Consider the following 19,624-nt stretch of genomic DNA (forward strand, 5'->3'; position numbering starts at 1 on the left):
CTCGCCTGCACTTGGTTGCTTAGGAGCCGAGGACAGGCATGAGACCTGCCACCAACCACCACCCCATACCCCCAGAGCCAAGTTCTGTGAGCACACAGAAGGGAGGTCTCTACACAGAGTGGTGATAAATAAGCATGTCTCGCTCTGCTGTAGCTGTCCACATTTCACTTTTCCTTAGTCAAGGCATCATAAACACATACATACCTACCATTTACATGCAGCCACCATCACTCTCCACCTTCAGAGCTGTTTTTCTCTTACAAAACTGGAATTCTGTCCACATTAAACAGTAAATGCCAATGCCACTCCCCCCAGCCCCTGGCACACACAATCTTACTTCTTGTCTCTAGCGATGCATACCATCTTAGTAAGATGATCACGTTTCTCTTTGTTGTAGGAAGGATCCAAAGATAAAACTTCAGGTGTCATACTAACATTTTTAGGATCTGTTGATGAAGCAACCATCTTTAGGTTTATCATGGAAGTAACATTTTTAGGAGGTGGTGGTTGCTCTGAAGATAATGTCTGCCGAACAACGTAACCCATTGGTGTCCAAGATAACTCTGCTCAAAGATAACCAAAATTATAAAACAATCTCAACAGTAAAATAGAAATTACAGTTATTCAAACATGCATTACATGAGGTAACTGCTCAGAGCAAAACTAAACTATTGCCCAAAACATCCCCTTGGAAGCTACAGTACTCACTAAACTTGTTTTTCTTCTGGAAACATGCACACTAAATTTTTTCCCTTTAATTTGCAAGATTAATTGATTTTCCTACAAACTGGTTTTGTAACTTGGGTAGGGATAGGTGGGTAGACAAACAATAGTTTTGGTTAAAAAATAATGCACAACAACGTCCACATGGCAAACACATAGAATTAAAGAGCTAAAGATCAAATTTGGCCCTACTAACCTTGATTTGTACCTTTTAACATCAGAAGTCAAAGATCACTAGACTTCAGCTATCACAATAACTGGTAATTTATTTCTTTTAGAATACAGGCATAAGAACAACTACTCCTTAGGTGCCCATGAAACTCTATATACAGACAAAACAAAAGGACATCCATCAGGACATGGGCAAATGAACACCTGTCAGCAGCCTGTGGCTCCCCCATCAAGGGATTCATACTACTATAGACATATACATCCTTAGAGCAGCCTTGGAAATGAAGATCTATACTGAAGCACATACGTACCAAATATGGGAACATACAAGAAAACACACCAATGCAAACATTTGGGTTTTCTGTTAGGACAAGCAACTACAAAAATTCCAAAAGCAAGATGGGTGCCGGTGGCTCACGCCTGTCATCCTAGCTACTCAGGAGGCAGAGATCAGAAAGATTGAAGTTTGAAGCCAACCCGGGCAAATAGTTTGAGACACCCTATCTTGAAAAACCCTATCACAAAAAAATTGGGGCTTGTGGAATGGCTCAAGATGAAGACCCTGACTTTAAGCCCCAGTACAGCAAAAAGAAAAAATTTCTAAAGAAAAATCTACTAAAGTCTTTCTGAATATATTACTTTTTCACTTGGATTCTTTCAGAAGCCCTAAGTCAAAACTGTTTTCCTGACAGCAGAAATGCATCCACTGGCTTTCTCACTCTCCTGCTCTCTCATGAGTGTACCCTGGACTGTTTCAAAGGTTGTGTTGATGTCCAACACTGTGACTGCTAAAAGCTGAAGCAGATCTACAGTGCCACATGTTAAAAAGTTGCAAAATTGTAAAGCAAGGCTGCTTTCATTATAGTTTTTAAACTCTGGAGTATGTTATTTTTCATAAAAATAGGCTATGTTCAAAAGTAACACATTTATGATTTTTAAGCATTTTAAAAATTGTTTTAACTTTGGGGATGGGGTATGCCTCAAGGGGTAGAATGCCTGCCTGGCAAGCACAAAGCCCTGAGTTCAAACCCTAGAACTGCCAAAAATAAATAAATAAATAAATAAATAAATAAATAAAATAAAAGAGAGGAAAAAAAAAGTTAACTTCAAATATGGAAAATATTGACAGTATCATCCAAACAAATAGTTCATTGGGGTAAGAGGAAGGATCTCACTTTTTAAAGGTATTAGAGAGTTCTGAGACCAAAATCTTTTCAAAATAGGTAACATTGAAGGCAGGAGTCATTTCTGAGTTCATAAAATTCTCACTTAACTGCATGTATATCATTTAGAATTCTGTCTCTTGTGGGTGCGCTTAACTCTCGAAACTAATACGGATGTAAGTTTATCAACTCATTAGCTTCCTTAAAGCACTTAAAACAAAAACCACTTAATTACAAGAGTTAAAAAGGAGCTTGGAAAATATATGCCTCATTTTGAAAAATAGTATTTTGTAGCCACTCTCACCTCTTGTACACGCAGGGGAATTGGTAGCAGGAGTATCTGTTACAGGTTCACCTGGATTATTATTTTTCACCACTTCACCCTAAAAAGAAAATATATCAGATGCCATCAGGGAATGAAAGTTAAAATAATAATGAAACACCACCAAGTATCTTTTAAATGGCCAAAATGGAGAACACTGACAACACCAAATGCTGCAGAGCGTGTGGACAACATCACTGCTGGTGGGAATGTAAAATGGTGCAGCTATTTTGGAAAGCAGTTCGCAATTTCCAACAAATGAGCTGTCAAGCCCTGAAAATACTTGGGACAAGTTAAATGCATGTTACTAAGCCAAAGAAGCCAGCCTGAAAAGGCACATACTATTTGATTCTAACTACGTAACATTCTGGAAAAGGCAAAACTGTGAAGAAAATAAAAAGATCAGAGGCTGGAAGGTTTGGGGGAAGAGCTAAATAGGTGGAACACGGAAGATTTTTCAGGGCAGTGAAAGGACTCTGTGTGATACTATAATGATGGTAAATGTCATTATGCATTTGTCCAAACCCATAGAATACACAACAGAGTGAACCCTAAATTATACATGTTATGTGATGACATGTCCATGGAGGTCCAACAACTGTAACAAACGTAACATTCTGGTAGGGGATACTGACAGTCAGGGAGGCTAGGGAAAGTATGTGGGAACTCTGTTCCTTTTTCTCGATTTTGCTATGAACGTAAAACTGCTCTAAAATATAAATTTCTAGCCAAAAAAAAAAAAAAAGCCAGGACTGGCAGTGTGGCTTCAAGTAGATGAGCACCTGCCTAGCAAGTGTGAGGCCTAAGTTCAAACCCCAGTACCACCAAAAATAAAAGTGGAAAACAGCATGGCAGAACCACCCTCATTACTTTTTGGCTGGTAGAGTGGCTCAAGAGGTAGAGCCCCTGCTTAGCAAGTACAAGGTCCAGAGTACAGCACCCAGTAGCACACACAAAAAAAGTCAAACTATTTTTTTTCTTACTATTTCAAACTGAATGAACTAATACATTCAATGGCAAGCTTCCCTTGCCATTCTTAAAATCGGCAAATTCATGCTAATTAGAAATTCCAACATGAAAAGTTACTTCTTTTTGCCAAATCTCATTCTTAGAAGGTAAAAACAAAAATCCACTGTCTACAACTTAGGTAGTATCCCTCTACTACTCTGCCTACATAAACACTGTTTATATAAATATCATACAGTTTTACATGTTATAGAATAATGGAATCTTCTCCATAATGATATGCAACTTTTTTTGTGTGCAAGAGAGGGTCTTTCCACGTAGCCCAAGCTGGCCTTAAATCCTCAATCCTCCTGCCTCCACACCTCTCGAGTGCTAGGATTATAAGTGTGTACCACCACACCCAGCTAATGTGCAACTTAAAAAAAAAAACAAGAAACCAAAAACTTAACATACCACAGACAACTTTCCAGGTCAGGAGGCATATACCTCCATAACTCTTAAAGCTGCAGTGCTCTTAAGTGAATGCAAAAGATGACACTTACTAGCCTACATTCCAAAGTCCAAAACTATCCATCCCAATGTCCACAAGGAACAGAAGCTTGTAATGCATGTTCCCTTTTATGAAGACAGAAGGTTGCCTCACAAAATGACTGCAAGGCATATGATAACACTGTGTGGTGCGGGGGTGGCCAGTAACACCAGAGATAAAAATAAATGGATAAATTCAGACTTGATCTCATTAAATAGACAATGAATTTTAAATAATGTTTAAAGCTCGCATGCTTCATGAATTTACTTATTTGCCATTTTATTACTTCTGAGTCCAGTAATAAAGAGTAAAACTATTAAAATACCGTCAGTGACTGGGCATTATAGCTCAGTGGGAGAGCACTTGTCTTAAAAATGCTGGGTTCAATCCCCAGCTATAAAGAAACCAAACCAAACCAAACCACCATCTGTGCTTTTAATAAATATAACTTTTATGATCACCAAGGCCAATAAGAAAATACAAATGGCTTGCCTATTCATTGGTCAAATAAGTCGTACCTATTAACAGGGCATATCCAATGCAACAGTTGTATTAAAAAATATTTAATGACAGGGAAAAGATGCCAAAAAGCTTTAAAAAATTCAGACTGTATATATTGTACATATGTAATCCCAAATTCAGAGTAACTCGTTTTCATTTCTTCTACATACGGTTTTCCTTTCAGTTGTACAATTTCCAACAACTATATCTTCTTTTATACTTAATATTTTTCTGTCACTCACAAATACTACTGGTACAATAAGGTAACAAAGATCTCTTTTACAGAAAAAAAAATATCCCTCATATAATTCAAGATAGTAAGGCAATCAGTATGCAAATCTTCTTCCATAAACAGATGAACTTTTACTTCAAGTTCAAATACGTAACACTACCATGTAATAGGTGACCTTAACAGAGGGTCAGTCTTGCTCCTATCGGTGTCCCTGCCACAGTGGCACAGCATCCTGCACTTTTGTGTGTGGTGCTCATGGAAGTCCAGTCCGCCGCTGCACATCCCAGCACAGGGCTCAGGAGGCAGCCACACATCTTCAGTCAGTGCGTCAGCCTGTACCTAAGTCTCAAAAAGCAGCAACAACCCATGGTCTTGAAGAGGACTCATTCCTTTCTCTCTCCTCTTATAATCATCTGTCTCTCTCTCTCAATCCCCATCTCTGCCTCCCAAGTGCTGAGATTTTAAAAGGGGTAAGTGAATGGGTGAGCTGGCTTATCTTTCCTCTTTCTCCTTGTTTTTATACTGGCTTGCACCCTTATCTCTCCCTTTAGTGGAAATCTGTTAGAAGTCCTGTTAGGGATTATAAAACCAACACCATTTTCCCCCCTAGAAGTCTGAACTCAAAATCTGTTTGAGGAAAATACCTAAACTTGGTAGACTAAAACTTTGCAAACAAATATTGAATACTGTGTAATTTAAAATTGTAAAGCATCAAGCTTAAAGCACCTATCACAATAACTTTTGCTGAATTTGCTGTATCATTAACAAGACCAAGATATAGATAAAAAGCCTGGAAAATTCAGAAGTTATACCATGCAGTTTTAAATATTACTATTTTCATTTTTTGTCTTTTTCTCTGTGTTGGGAAAAGTGCTGCCAGAATGAACTATCAGTGCATGCAGACTCTGCCAGGACCTTTTTCTTCTTAGGCACAATACCTATGAGTTATCAGATAAAAACAAGTACGTTAGATGATTCTTTTAAAAGGATAGTGCACAAGGTGTTACAGCCTCAGTATAAATTTTTCAAATAACAGGGAAGGTCAGCTAAGTCTGTGATGAAAGGCCTCTCCCCAGTAACAGAGACTTCAAAGCCCACAGCAAGATTTAAGACACAGTCTTTGAAGTGATATAAATGAAAAGGTGTGTATTGAAGAAAAAGCGGGGAGGGCGCACAGACAGACAAACTCAACTCACCTCTGACACAGTTGCAACTGTTTTTCTCACTTCTCGAAGAGAATTATCAGTGGTGGCAGAGCGGAGAGGTCCCCACCTGGGTTGTTTTGGTACCTCTGACATATTATTGTTCTCTGGACCCTGCAGTTCAGGAAAATCCAATCTGCTAAATTCAAATTCAGGTTTGGAAGTAGATGCGCTTTTTGCAATAATTTTGGATTTCCTGTCTGCTCGTTTATGATAGCTGTCTGTAATTACAGAATGAAAAATAGGAATAAAAATCCACATACAGCTTTATGTGTGGTACTCAATCTTAAATTTCAGAGTAGATTGCTACTGATGCAAAATTGTTGTCAAAACATCTGAACTTTGCTGGTGTTACTAAACTTTACCATGACTAGAAACATCAATCACTCTGGGTGGGCCACTAAGCAGAAAAATCCAAAATGTACTGAAAATTTTAGGTGTAATTCTAAAGCTAATGAAATAGCTACCTTAAACAAGATTGCACAACTGGGCATTTTAGTTACTCATAATATAAATTTTAGCGTTTTGTAAATTTAAAGGGATTCTTACAAATTTTCTGTATGAAATAAATTTTCCACCTTTTAGTTTGCTGGGACAAAGTAGATGAAGGCAGACAGCACAAAATTTATAATCCCTTCCTCCTTAGCTGCAGTGGATGATGAGGTAGGCTGCAGTGACATGAAGCCCCTAACTGAACTGTGAGGCCAGAATTAGTACAATTACCAGTCAAACTTTCCTTTCACAGTTCCATGTGCCAGGTGGTTTATGAGTGAAGTGAATGAAAAGAGAAAAACTTATAAACCAAGCAATATAAATTATATATGTAAATAAAGTGGTTGCCCAAGTACACAATTATAGTTTGTAAATCATTATAGAAATAGGTGAGGTCTGTAATCAAACTTCACTAGTAAAGAATTTACAGAAAAACAAAAAAAAACACATGTGACTGGGGATGTAGCTCTGTGGTAGAGCATTGCCTAGCATACACAAAGCCCTGGGGGAAAAAACAGCTTTTGTGAGGCAAGGTGGTACACACCTATAATCCCAACACTTGAAATGCAGAGGCAGGAAGATCACAAGTTGGAGGACAGCCTGGGCTACACAGTGAGATCCTGTCTTAAAAAAACAAAACACAAACAAAAGAACATGACAAAATGTACAATCAATTTTCAACCAGATTAGAACAAAAGGTTTCAAAAGCCCAGAGTAGATGTGACTTGTGACACAAGTAAAAATGGCACCCTCAAGTAGGTATGACATTCAGGTTTTGTATTATGTAGGATGGGATTTTAACCATAATCAAATGCTTCCACATATTAAGTTTCCCATCAGAGGGTCGGCTCAAGTGGTAGATCACCTGCTTACCAAGTACAAAGCCTGGAGTTAAAACCCCAGCACGGAGAGAAAAAATTTTAAAAAAGCACATGGTTGTGATTTGTTTTTATTTAAGGGCATGTTTTAAAGCTTTCAGTCATCACCTACTGCTATGCGTTTTCAAACAAGTTCGTAAGATATAAAGCAAGCCTCTTCTGAGTCAACAATGCAATATGTACCACGCTGTAAGACCCTGCCTGAGATAAAATGCTTCCAGAATCCCACAGGAAGTTTAACGTCCTCGCTCCAGGTCTCATTTCTTGGAACAGTTATGATAAACAAGCCCATAGAAACAGTACTGTTTTGGGGATAAATGGGATGGTAGACATTATACTATAGTTTAATTTTACCTGATTTTAAACTATTCTCAGTGTGAATAGAAAGATGATGTGAACCTTTAGCTGATTTTATCTCAGATGATATCATACTGTCAGCTCTCTTACTGTTAAACTTTTGCTCATCATACATTTTTCTTTCATCACAGGGTTTTTTCTATAGGAGAGATTAAAAAATAACATGAAATAAGAAAACTACTGCTACTAAAAAAAGCTAGTATTTACAACTCAATTATTTAAGAAAAGGACAGAGTAAATCATCCTTCCAAAGGTTAAATATCACAAAAGATAAGCAATTCTTAAATATCATGCAAAGAACAATTCCTTAAATTTTAAATGCTAAAACAACCAACTCAATGACACAACAAAACCACAGCATTTCCTCACCTTAAACACTTTTGTTTCTTGTGGAAGAGGGCGCATGTGCTCATTCCGGGGCTTTACCAGCTGAAACCCTCGGTAACAGTTAGGTTGGCTGTAATCATACTGGGAGGCAGTCACTGAGCAAATGTTGTGTGTAGACTCAAGTGTATAAGGAGAATAGGAGTATGGATGGAGATTTATCTCAGAAGACAGGTACTGGGGAGGAAATGCTGAAGCTCCAAAGGTTGTACCTTCAGTATAGATTTTCTGTCTAAAAATGTAAATTTTAGTTGCAGATTTCATAACACAAACCAAGGACCTGAAGTGTTTTTAACACACTAATTTAAGCTTTTTATCATACAAGATTGTTTAGATCATTCATTCTAGCATAGGAAAACCCTCATTAAAAACCAAAAGAGCCAGGTGCTGGTGGCTCACACCTGTAATCCTAGCTACTCAGGAGGCAGAGATCAGGAGGAGCTCGGTTCAAAGCAAACCTGGCAAATAGTTCACAAGACCCTATTTCGAAAAATCCCATCACAAAAAAAAGGACTGGTGGAGTGGCTCAAGCAGCAAGTGTGAGTTCAAACCCTAGTACTGCGAAAAAATAAATAAAGCCAAATGATACCTGTTTCTCTCTCTTCAAAGAAATGATACCTCTTTAAACTAATGAGCCAGTGAGCCAGAGTCCATAAGCAATGTCAACAAAGTCAGAATATGCTCCAACAGTTTTCCACTTCCTGGCTATAAGGTATATGAGAATACCTCTCTCTGAAAACCCGGCCAGAAACCATACCCTTTGCTGAGGAGCTGCCCAACCTCCTTCCCCGGCCTCGGGCTTCTGAGGATGGTCTTCTTTTGCCCTTCCCTGTTCCAAGCCCTCTACAATATACTGTACACCACACGGCAGAGGCTAGGAATAACACGCCCTACAAACAAAGATAGACATCATCTTTAAAAAATGCTATTACTTAACTTGTTCAAGTTAAGCTAAGCTAAACTAAAATATAACTTAACTCGGATATATATATATATATAGAAAAATCTCTGCTTGATTCGTTTATGGCTTGGAAATCTAACAGAGGTCAAGTGAAAGTGAAGAATCTGTTCATAAGAGCAAAGAACGACTGACAGCAAAAGAAAGAAAAAAAGAATAACCTGAGTCCAAAAACTGGACAAATTCATACACAGATGAAATTTAGCTAAGACAAAACAGAGGGACAGGTCTAGTAATGGTCTTGAGGCCATCTTTCAGGAGAACAGACCTATACTGTATTTCCTATACAGCAAGCGTAAACTCTTCAGCAAGGCAAAGCTTAGCTGTTGAATACTGTCAGGCACCCGCTAGTGCTTTACATAGCTGATTGGTTAATTTATATTCATCAGCTGGTGCTTTCCCAAATCTCCACAGTGAATTGCAAGATGCTGAAAATGTTCAACAAACTCTTGCCAACAAACAGTAGCAGTTTTGGAGAATACTATCAAACTCAGGCTTAAAGAACTGAATGCTAATTCTGTTTCTGGAAAACCCTGAATAATACACCACTAAAGAGCAATTCTAGCACATAAAGGTAGGATTTCAACTTTTGTCAACAATCACACCTTTCTGGGGCTGGTGGAAGGCTAGTAGATCGCCTGCCTAGCAAGCATGAGGCCCTAAGTTCAAACCTCAGTGCCACGCAAAATAATAAATTACACCTTTTGATATTTCTTTTTTTCCTTTGGCAGAACTGGGGTTGAACTCAGAGCCTGACGCCTGCTAGGCAGGGGCTCTACCACTTGAGCCACTCCGCCAGCCCTTTTATGTTGAGTATTTTTGAGACAGGGTCTCACAAACTATTTGCCTGGGCTGGCTTCAAACCTCAATTCTTCTGATCTCTGCTTCCTGAGTAGCTAAGATTACAGTTATGAGCCACTGACACCTGGCTTGATACTTTTTAAGTACACCAGGCAACTCAATGATTTTATTACTTATTCTAGCGTTCACTATGGAATTTAAATGTAGTAAAAAGTCTTCATAATTGCATCACACAAGACAGAAAAACGAAAAGAGGAAACACACATATGAAAGCATAGGACCATAAAGCACAGGATCCTATTTTTTTCTTGCAGTACCAGGGATTGAACCCAGAGCCTTGAACTTGAGCTACATATGCCCCCAGCCATTTTGTTTTTGAGATAAGGACTAACTCTGCTGGGGCTGGCCTCCAACTTTTTTTTTTTTTTAATCAATTTTTCTACTTTTATTTATTTTTTTCTTTTATTATTCATATGTGCATACAAGGCTTGGGTCATTTCTCCCCTCTGCCCTCCCTTACCACCCACTCCACCCCCTCCCTCTTCCCCCCCACCCCCTCAATACCCAGCAGAAACTATTTTGCCCTTATTTCTAATTTTGTGGTAGAGAGAGTATAAGCAATAATAGGAAGGAACAAGGGTTTTTGCTGGTTGAGATAAGGATAGCTATACAGGGAGTTGACTCACATTGATTTCCTGTGCGTGGGTGTTACCTTCTAGGTTAATTCTTTTTGATCTAACCTTTTCTCTAGTTCCTGGTCCCCTTTTCCTATTGGCCTCAGTTGCTTTTAAGGTATCTGCTTTAGTTTCTCTGCGTTAAGGGCAACAAATGCTAGCTAATTTTTTAGGTGTCTTACCTATCCTCACCCCTCCCTTCTGTGCTCTCGCTTTTATCATGTGCTCAAAGTCCAATCCTCTTGTTGTGTTTGCCCTTGATCTAATGTCCACATATGAGGGAGAACATAAGATTTTTGGTCTTTTGGGCCAGGCTAACCTCACTCAGAATGATGTTCTCCAATTCCATCCATTTACCAGCGAATGATAACATTTCGTTCTTCTTCATGGCTGCATAAAATTCCACTGTGTATAGATACCACATTTTCTTAATCCATTCGTCACTGGTGGGGCTTCTTGGCTATTTCCATAACTTAGCTATTGTGAATAGTGGCCTCCAACTTTCAATCTCCTGCCTCCATCTCCCAATTAGCTGGATTACAGGCATGTACCATCATACTCAGGATTCTCATACAAGCACTAAAGCTGATACAGACCTTAAAAATATATCTACAAATAAATCTACACAATTAGGTGAAAAGCAACACTTATTTTTCTAAATTTAGTTAAATGTAGGAACCATTTTTCAAATACTCAAAAGGATGAGTCTTAGAAAATTTAAAGGAAAACAAACCTTTCAACTCATATTTAGAAGAACTTAAAACCAAAATGTAAGCCAGGTGCAGTGGCACCTGTCTGTAACCCCACCACTTGGGGGAATGGAGCTCCCAGGAAGACTGTGAGTTCAAGCCAGCCTGGGCTACATAGCAAGACCCTGTCTCAAAAATCAAAACAATGAAAAATAAAAATATAACCAAAACTTGTAAAAACCTATCTCTATAGGACAAATACAAAGCAAAATGGCTACAAGCAAAAGCCAACAATTTCCCAAGAATTATTCACACATTAAATATGAATATTCACTATGAACCACTAGCTATGGTTCCCTGAAAATGATTTTAAAAAAATAAACAGCATGTTTGCCACTTGGCCCTTCCTTCTTGCCTTTTTGTCTTTTATTAGGTATGTGTTTTTTTGTTTGGGGGAATTTTTTGAGCAGTGGTGATCAAGCCTAAGGCCCTGCACATGGTAAGCAAGTACTCTGCCACTGAGCTATATCCCTAAGAATGTTACATATTTTTAACTTGTATGAGCAAATGAACCCTACAACTGCATTTCCTATTAAGTGCAATGTAGTCTCCATCCTTTCCTGGCCTAAAATAACAATGAGTTCAGAGAGAAAAAGGCAGTCAAAACTTCAGTGTTTAGGATACAGTGAAGATGGGCTACTGGCTCAGATTCCCCTTGGATGGACAGCATCCTCTCTTTGTCTGCAAAACCTTAATGTGGTAGCTGTGGCATATCTCATAATCTAATCACAATTAAATCACAAGGCAAGACATTTACAAGATACATACGCAGTCACTGCTGGTTCCTGCACAAATGGATAGTAGGTGGCTGCACAGCTAGGGAAGACACATGCTTCTGAGGACTCCGGCCATGCTACGTTGAGGCCAGCAAACGTGGGGACAAACGGCTTGACATCTGCTGATAGCTTGATGCTCTCCTGAGGAAAAAAGGGGGTTTGGCTACACACATTCCGAGATTGGCTCAAGTGGTACTGCACTTGCCTAGCCAGTGCAAGGCCCTGAATTCCAACGCTAGTACCACCAAAAACCCTCCCCCCAATCGCCAAAACACTGCTGCCTAGTAAAAAACAAGAATTCGTTCGCTAACGATTTGTCCCCAATACTTTATTAGAAAAAGCAGTCTTTTGACTATAAAACTGAAGAATAAGAACCAAATAAAGTGGAGGTAAAATATTATGTAACAGGTCCACAGCTGACAACGTTAAACTCGGAAAACGTGTATTTTACCTCTCAACTTTAATTAGCTGTAACCAACAACCCTAGACCTATTCAGCCAAATGTACCTGGGGAATGCTTAACTCTAACTCTCACAACATCTTGCAGGCGTTTATTTCCAATGTTTTGTAAAGAAGTAACACCAAATATTTGCTTTTTCCTCAGTGAACCTCGAGATCTTTTGTAGGAAAAAAATCATACTGTCTTCACGATCCCTTGGAATTTAATAATATAAAGTGATTTGTTTTGAAATGCGTAAAGACTTACTTTCACTACAAACTTTGTACCCACGGCAGTCAATTAGTCTAAAGTTAATCTATGTGGTGGCCAGGGCTCCATCTAGCGGTTACGCTGAAGGTGTAGGGCGGAGTGCGGTCTAAGAAAACCCAGAGTGCCTTAAAAACCAGCAGCCCCTTGCCAGGGCGCGGAAGTCCCCACTCCTGATGCCGGGTCGCCGGCCTCTGTGGCATCACACACTACCCGTGGGCGGGACCCGGGAAACCCGACCGCAGTCCCGGGCGGGCTCGCAGCCACTCGCTGGGTCGCCGTCCTCAGCTCCAGCGCACACCCTCGGGACCAGCCCCACCGCCAGACTGAGATTCTGAGGCGAGCAAGACCAGCGGGCTGAGGCCTCCGAGAGCGCGCGTACCGGACCCGGTGGCCCTTACCTCACCTATGGGCTCCTGCGGCCCCTCCGACGCCATGGCGGCGGCCCGGAGGAGCCTACGCCGGGGAGGCCAACTGCCCGGCCCGCCCGACCAACGACTCGGCGTTTCCGCCTTCCGGGCGGAGCCGGGAAGTGCGTCACCTAAGCGCGACAGTATGTCCCCCTTCTTCCGGCCGGAAGCTAGCAACTCCGGGCATGCGCGGGCCGCACGTGGTGTTAATAGGCGCGGGGTTCTTGGTTGTTTCTATCAGGGTAGCGATTGCTGGTAACACGGTATGAAGCTGTGGTTTACTGTGGCCCCTGGCCTCAGGAGTCTGGCATTAGATAGGGTAAGAGGACTTCCTTGTGTAAGGTGACCCTTGAGCAGCCATCTGGAGAGAAGGGCTTTTGTAAGCAGACTTTGGGAAGCCCTGAGGTGACCTCCCCATCCTAAGACTGCATTTCCCTATGTTTCCCATAAGGTTGGCGAAGGTAGTAACTGCACACCTGCAAGTCCTACTGACCTGGAAAGCCCACGAGTCTATTGGCATTCTAAACTTATGAAAACTTCCAGCAATTTGGAATTTCAAAATTGCTCTTTCAATGTGCTAGGGCAAGTTAAGATGTAGAAAAATGATTTTCGCAGGTGGAAAAACCCTCTACACAAAGACAACACATGTGTTAGAAGTCGGTAAGGGGTGCGGAGAACAGGAAGTTGACAGAACCCTAGAGTGAATTTGAAAAATGTAGACCACTCAGAGGCTTGAATGGCGCATGTGGGTTTCGGGAAAATGAGTTGCTGCAGCGCGGGACCTTTGACAAATAGGAGTAAATTGAGGCAAACTGTAGGTTTCTTCTCTCCCTTGCAGACTTGACTACCAGGTTTTTATTTCAAGTAAGAAATAATTCCTGTTCAGGCTTCTGACCAGGTGGGTTCCACGGGTTTACTGCTACCTGCCCGAAAACACTCAAACCTGGGGTCTGATAGGAACCTGCTGGAGACAGAAGAGCAGCTGTGGCTCCTCCCTCAGGTAGTAGTTATGCTCACTAAGTGTAAAGGCACCTTTTCTCAACACAGAAGGGTCTTCCATTTTCTGGCCAGTCCAGCATTAAAGATTAAGATGTCTCTGCATTTAATTCTAAAATACCTAACAGTGAAAAAGGCACCCTACACGAATGCAAAATAACAAGGCATGAAGGTGTTTGTGCTTCTGAATTTTTAAAAATGCTGGTATTTTATAGGAAACATTATCTCCATTTCGCACATGGAGGAAATGATAAAAACAGGGTAAAGTGGTTTCTCCCCAAAACCACTGGTACTTAGTGGCAGTTTGAAGATAAGTGGAAGCAACCAGAATATTAAGTTGGGCTTTTCTGGTCATTTGAAGACTGTAGACAGTTCTTTAAACATTAAAAGCTGTAAAACCTACTTTGCCTCTAGTTTAAGATATATCCCTTATCATAAGTGAATTTAACTGGTACCCCCCCATCATACCAAGTTATTTTTAAAATTAGGATACATTAACAGTACAAGGGGATTTCACTGTGAAATGATGTGTATGTAGAGTGTACTCTGAACAAGTTCCCCTTTCCTCTATTCCCTTAACCTACACTTTTTCAAGCAGTATTTATACCAAGCTATTTTAAATGCATGTAACATTTCTTTCAAGTTTATTTTCTCAAGGCTAAAATTATAAAATTGAAAATCAGTTACAAATTAACTGTAAGAAAATATCAGTAACAGTGGTAAATGCAACATACAAACTTTATTTAACAAAAGTAACAGGTAAAGTCAAACAGGTACTTATATTAAAAGAAAAACTGTCTAGAAGAAATTAACACCTTACAATAACCTACTTGCAGTTGCATTTAACTGAGCTCTGTTGCTGTGAAGAATACAGCTCATGCACAGGTTTGGATGAATGATTTGTACATTTTTCAAGTATTCACTGAATACTACACCTTATATACACATATACATTAAATTTGAAAAAGATTTAATTGACGATTCCAGACATTTCATTTTTGTTGTTCCTTTGGAAGAGGTCGTCTAAAGAGAAGAATATGTGGTTCTGTGGAAAGAAAATGTTTATCATTTAATAATGATTATAAAATGGCCAAATTTAACTTTTAACAAAACTCAAAAGAATTTATTTGAACCAAAATACAATAAATCGAGTAAACAGAATATGAAGATGGCTTTCATTCTACCTCATTCAGTATCTGTGGTATGTATTCAAATTTGTTCGAAACATAAATTCTGTAAGTTAATTTGTTGATAATCCCAATGTAGAATATAACCCTACAAAGCATTAGTATAGTTTACTATTTAAGTCTGGAAAAACTTTTGGTTAATACCATATAATAGCACAAGGCACTCAGATATGCATAATGCAGGCAGCATTTCAGTTCATATGCTATGTTATTTAACCTTAATATGGCAGATAACATCTTGCCCTTTTAAGAGTTAAAGGAAAAGACAAATCATTTCTAACTGCATCAATATTATATACACAGGACTTAACACTTAGCTTTAAGAACTGACAATTTTTAAAGCAGTAGCTAAGACTATACTTTTGGGTATCATGTCTATAGTGTATTAAAGCAGCGGAACCTCTATTTTGTTTTTGTGTTAACTGGCATTTGCACTCAGGGCCTCATGATTATTGACTTAACTTGCAGGTGAACCAATGTATTACTTTTATTCCTGTGGTATCTTATTCACTATAAAATAGAAACTCCAGGGAGTTAAGGAATCAGTCATTTAAAAAAACTATTGTAACTTATTAGTTTACTTTGCGATATCCTTGAATGTCCATGTACCAAAAAAAAGTTTACATTCATAACTTTTAGTTCAGTTAACACCTTATAGCCAAACTTACTTACCTGGCTCATGAATCATGTAATGAACCCAGCCCAGACTCTGCTGGACACCAAGTCTCCTCCACTCCTCTTCAGACATCAGATGAGTTTTGGGTACTTGTTTAGAAAGTTCTCTGGGTAACATGACATGCCTGTCAAAAGACATAGCCAAGTATTAGCACTCTGTTCTCTCTGACAATGATCACTTTATATGTGTGCCTCTAAGATACCTACAATTTTAAGATTTTGTCCTCAAAACAATCTAAATTCTTTAAAGTAACTCTATATTACCATATTATAGGTATCAATCTTTAGTACTCTTTATTTGTATTCAAGTTAAGGAGCCAAGAAGAATGTGCTATCCAGAAGCAGAAGGCATTTAGGGTTAATCCCCCACACCCAACAGAATGCTTGCTACTCAATCTTAATTTTCTCTAGGAATAGAAGCCTAAAATGTAAGTTGGGCACCTGATCACACATCCCAGCTTCTTCTGCAGCTAGATTTGGTCCTTTGACCAAATTTGGACAACAGGGCATAGCCAGAATATTGCAAATCATGAGAAGTGTCTTCAGTGAGAAAGAACATGCCCAATACTTTCCTTTTTCTTCTTTCTGTTGTAGACTAATGTGATCAGGCAGCTACAACAGCAATCTAAGACCACAGTAGCAACACAAAATGGAGTTGCAACTACACTAAGGAGAATGATCCCTGATCCTAGAGTCATCCCAGCCTTGGACAATTAAGATACAGTTAACTTGTGCTTCCTGTTACTCAACACTAGATTATGGAGTAGAGACAAATTCTTATAAATTATTGCTTTATACTTCAGTTCCTTTGTTTGAAATTAAAAACAAAAATACTAACTGCAAATACGTGTCTGCAGCTAAATAAACCTTCAGTTTTCCAATAAGTTACCAGCCAATATCCAAAACTTTATTCACCTTAAGCAGGCAAGAATAAGTTTTTAACATTAAAAAAAAAAAAAAAAAAAGAACATGAACAATTGTAACTTTATGTGAAATTTTATTTTTGTGGGATTGGGGCTTGAACTCAGGGCCTCACTTCCTAGGCAGTCGCTCTACCACCTGAGCCATGCCACCAGCCCACTCTGTTTAAAAAAAAAAAAAAATCCCCCCAAGCACTGAATTATAAGATCTTTATAAAAGTCCTAATTCTCAGCCCCAGTTTTTAAACCACTCACAGCAGTATTAATATCATACAGAGTCACCTATAACACCAATTTTTTGACCAACAAGTATATGATCCTGTGAGTCAGCTGACTGGGTGGTTAAGTACAAATTGATCACACTTTCTGGCACATGTGCAAACTGAACCCTTAACTCAATTTAAACACCAAGTTGTCATAAATTTTAAGCTTGGTTAGTTAAGTACCAATTTTTTATTATTGCAGGCAAAGTGAGCTTCAGAACAATTTTATGTAGAAAAAGAAAGTGTGCTTACTACCATAGTCCATAGAATTTTCAACAATTCTGGTGAACTCTGTCTGAGGCCTCTCAATAGTGTACCAAGTACCACACTCATTCTCCCAATGCTGCTTAGCATCTTTTTTTGTTTGAAGATAGGGTCTACTATGTAGCCCAGGCTAGTTTTGAAGTCACAATCCTCCTACCTCTGCCTGGGATTACAGGTGTGCAGCACACCTGGCTCTAACATCCAACTTCTAAGGCTTTTTAATCTTCTACGTCTCAAAGAGAAATGTGATGCTTTTTTACATTTGCTTTCAGAGCATCTACACTGATGCACAAACAAGACATTTAGATAGAAGTTACCACCTGTTTCTTCTCCACAAGCCATGTAAAGCGGATCTCCATCAGGGTTTGATTATAATGGAAAAAAAAAAAAACTTTAAAGCTCACAGTATTTTACTACATGGACGGTTTTCAAACTACATGCAAGAAAAATTATTAGCCGGAGGCTCACGCCTGTAATACTAGCTACTCAGGAGGCACATATCAGGATTGTGGCAAATAGTTCGAGACACTATCTCAAAAACTCAAGTACTCCCCCGCCCCCCCCCAAAGTATCTCTGGAGATTATCCTCTTTCATAAAGGTGAGTGGCTTGGTCAATTAAGACTAGCTCCTGCCCAACATGGTGGGGCACACCTGTAATCCCAGCATGAGGACTGCAAATTTGAGACTAGCCTGGGCAATTCAGTGAAACCTTGTTTCAAAATAAAAAGGACTTGGGGGGGGGCGGGGGGGAATGAAGGGGATGAAGCCCAGTAGTGGAGCACTTGCCACTTAGGTAAGAATAAATCACTTCAGATATGCCAGTAGTTTCTTGTACACATGACCACACATAACTTAGTAAAGGAGGGTCCGTGCCTATCATAGGATTCATGCTGAGCATATTAAAAGTGAGTAATGAGACTACCAGCAGGTCTGATTTTAACGTTATGCCCAATAAACCCTTATCTTAAAAAGCTGGATCCACACGGTTTCAAACTGCAGAAAGCTATTACAGTTTACGTTCTGTACATTACTGGATATCTCCAGCTGGGATCTTTGTTCCCATCACATCATTGAAGATTACGCTAACATAGTACAAGATTGGAACTGTTTATTTATATAAAGACAAAATTTATTTAAAATGTATAGCCAGAGAAACATACGAGGCTTTCGTAGCTAGAAATGCAAACAGTGCAACCATTACTGACTCCTAAGACGGCCTGGAGAAACTCAGCTCCCTATGAAGACCTCCATACTGGGGGGGTGGAGAGTAAAGGCGGAGGCCACCCACTCTTAACGTCCTTTCTTCCTCAAACGGCATTCTTGCAAATCTATCCTAAAAGAGCAGTAAACACGATCACTACCCGGCCAAGGACGGCTTAGGCGCCAATCACCACTCTACATCTTGTTTCCCAGAATGCAACACTCTAGCCCCAGTAGGACAAGGGACTGGCTGAGATATTTAAGTTTTTGGAACAGAGTCTCGCTATGTAGTTTAGGCTTAGCGTCGAACTCGATCCTCCTGCCTCAGCCTCGCAAGACCTGGGACTCCAAAGTGGGCCACACTACACCCCCAAAGGCAAATTTGAAACGTCCCTCACCTCCCCCATTCCAGTATGCCCAGTTTACTAAGTTTACCCATCACTTTCTAGTAGACGGTTCAAAAGCAAATTAACCCCTCAAAGTCAAAGTTGTAGCTTCACTGACGCCCGGTTCTTGCGTCCCGGGCTCCCCGCAGAAGGTACCGGACCCGGGTGACCAGACTCCGGCGCTCTTCCGCCTAGAAACTCGCTTCTGGACCGACTTCTAACTCCACGCCCCTCCCGCCACAGGCGCAGAGACCCAGCCGGACCCGGACCCGGACCCGAGCCCGCTCTCCTCCGGACTCCTTCGCCCTCTCCGCGGGTGAACAAAGGCTCTCCAATGCGCCCCCGGCTCCGACCCCCGCCACACCCGCCCCGCCCCGCCCTACGGAGCCCTCCAGAGGCCTCTCACCGGTACTCGTAGTGCTCGTCGAAGTACTTGTCCGAGTAATAGATCTGCTTGTGCGCCATTCTACCGGTGCGCAGACGGGCAGAAAACAAAAAAAAAGAGAGAGAAAAGCGTGAAGAGTAGGCGCAGCGGGCCACACGTCCTCTCCAAGCCAGGGAAACGACTCGACTGAGACCAACGACCGCAGGCCAACGCTCTGGATTTGAATCCGACGGCCAGTTGCTGATTGGGTCGCAACGCCGTCCAATCGCCTTCCGCGCCAGCCACGACAGGGCTGGGCTAGCGGCCAGCCTATTGCTGCCTCTCTCCGCGGCATGTCAGCCAATCAGAGGCCT

At 40.4% G+C, this 19,624-nt stretch overlaps 2 protein-coding genes across 8 annotated transcripts in view; both read right to left on the reverse strand.

Annotated features, from left to right (window-relative positions):
- Secisbp2 (SECIS binding protein 2) overlaps nt 1-13,117 on the reverse strand; it is a 49,561-nt gene extending 36,444 nt beyond the window's left edge. For 3 of the 7 annotated variants that reach the window (XM_074052384.1, XM_020160942.2, XM_020160941.2), the window contains exons 1-7: nt 12,986-13,117; nt 11,871-12,019; nt 7,906-8,152; nt 7,534-7,675; nt 5,804-6,030; nt 2,362-2,440; nt 361-563 (exon numbers count right to left, since the gene is read on the reverse strand). In XM_074052384.1, the coding sequence (XP_073908485.1) occupies nt 361-563; nt 2,362-2,440; nt 5,804-6,030; nt 7,534-7,675; nt 7,906-8,152; nt 11,871-12,019; nt 12,986-13,021 (1,083 nt within the window). In that variant the 5' untranslated portion in view covers nt 13,022-13,117. Of the gene's footprint in view, nt 1-360; nt 564-2,361; nt 2,441-5,803; nt 6,031-6,845; nt 6,926-7,533; nt 7,676-7,905; nt 8,153-8,677; nt 8,811-11,870; nt 12,020-12,584; nt 12,956-12,985 lie in introns of those variants that run through there. The other 4 variants (XM_074052385.1, XM_074052386.1, XM_074052388.1 and 1 more) reach the window with 4 other exon arrangements.
- A 1,500-nt stretch (nt 13,118-14,617) lies between these two features.
- Nucleotides 14,618-19,490, reverse strand: Cks2 (CDC28 protein kinase regulatory subunit 2). Its single transcript, XM_020160940.2, has 3 exons — nt 19,293-19,490; nt 15,850-15,977; nt 14,618-15,035 (listed from the first exon to the last, which is right to left on the reverse strand). Exons 1-3 carry the CDS (start codon nt 19,349-19,351, stop codon nt 14,983-14,985), a joined length of 240 nt encoding a protein of 79 aa, XP_020016529.1. The 5' UTR covers nt 19,352-19,490; the 3' UTR covers nt 14,618-14,982.
- Between the last annotated feature and the right edge of the window lie 134 nt (nt 19,491-19,624).

The sequence above is a fragment of the Castor canadensis genome, chromosome 13 (assembly GCF_047511655.1).
Source record: "Castor canadensis chromosome 13, mCasCan1.hap1v2, whole genome shotgun sequence".
NCBI lineage: Eukaryota > Metazoa > Chordata > Mammalia > Rodentia > Castoridae > Castor > Castor canadensis.

Bases quoted from the DNA above. Each gene is read 5' to 3' on its own strand.
- Cks2 (XM_020160940.2), bottom strand. From the start codon at position 19,351: ATGGCGCACAAGCAGATCTATTACTCGGACAAGTACTTCGACGAGCAC. The intron at 15,978-19,292 runs GTGAGAGGCCTC...GTCTTTTGACAG, and splicing joins GACGAGCACTACGAGTACCG to GCATGTCATGTTACCCAGAG. The intron at 15,036-15,849 runs GTAAGTAAGTTT...TTCTTTCCACAG, and splicing joins TTACATGATTCATGAGCCAG to AACCACATATTCTTCTCTTT.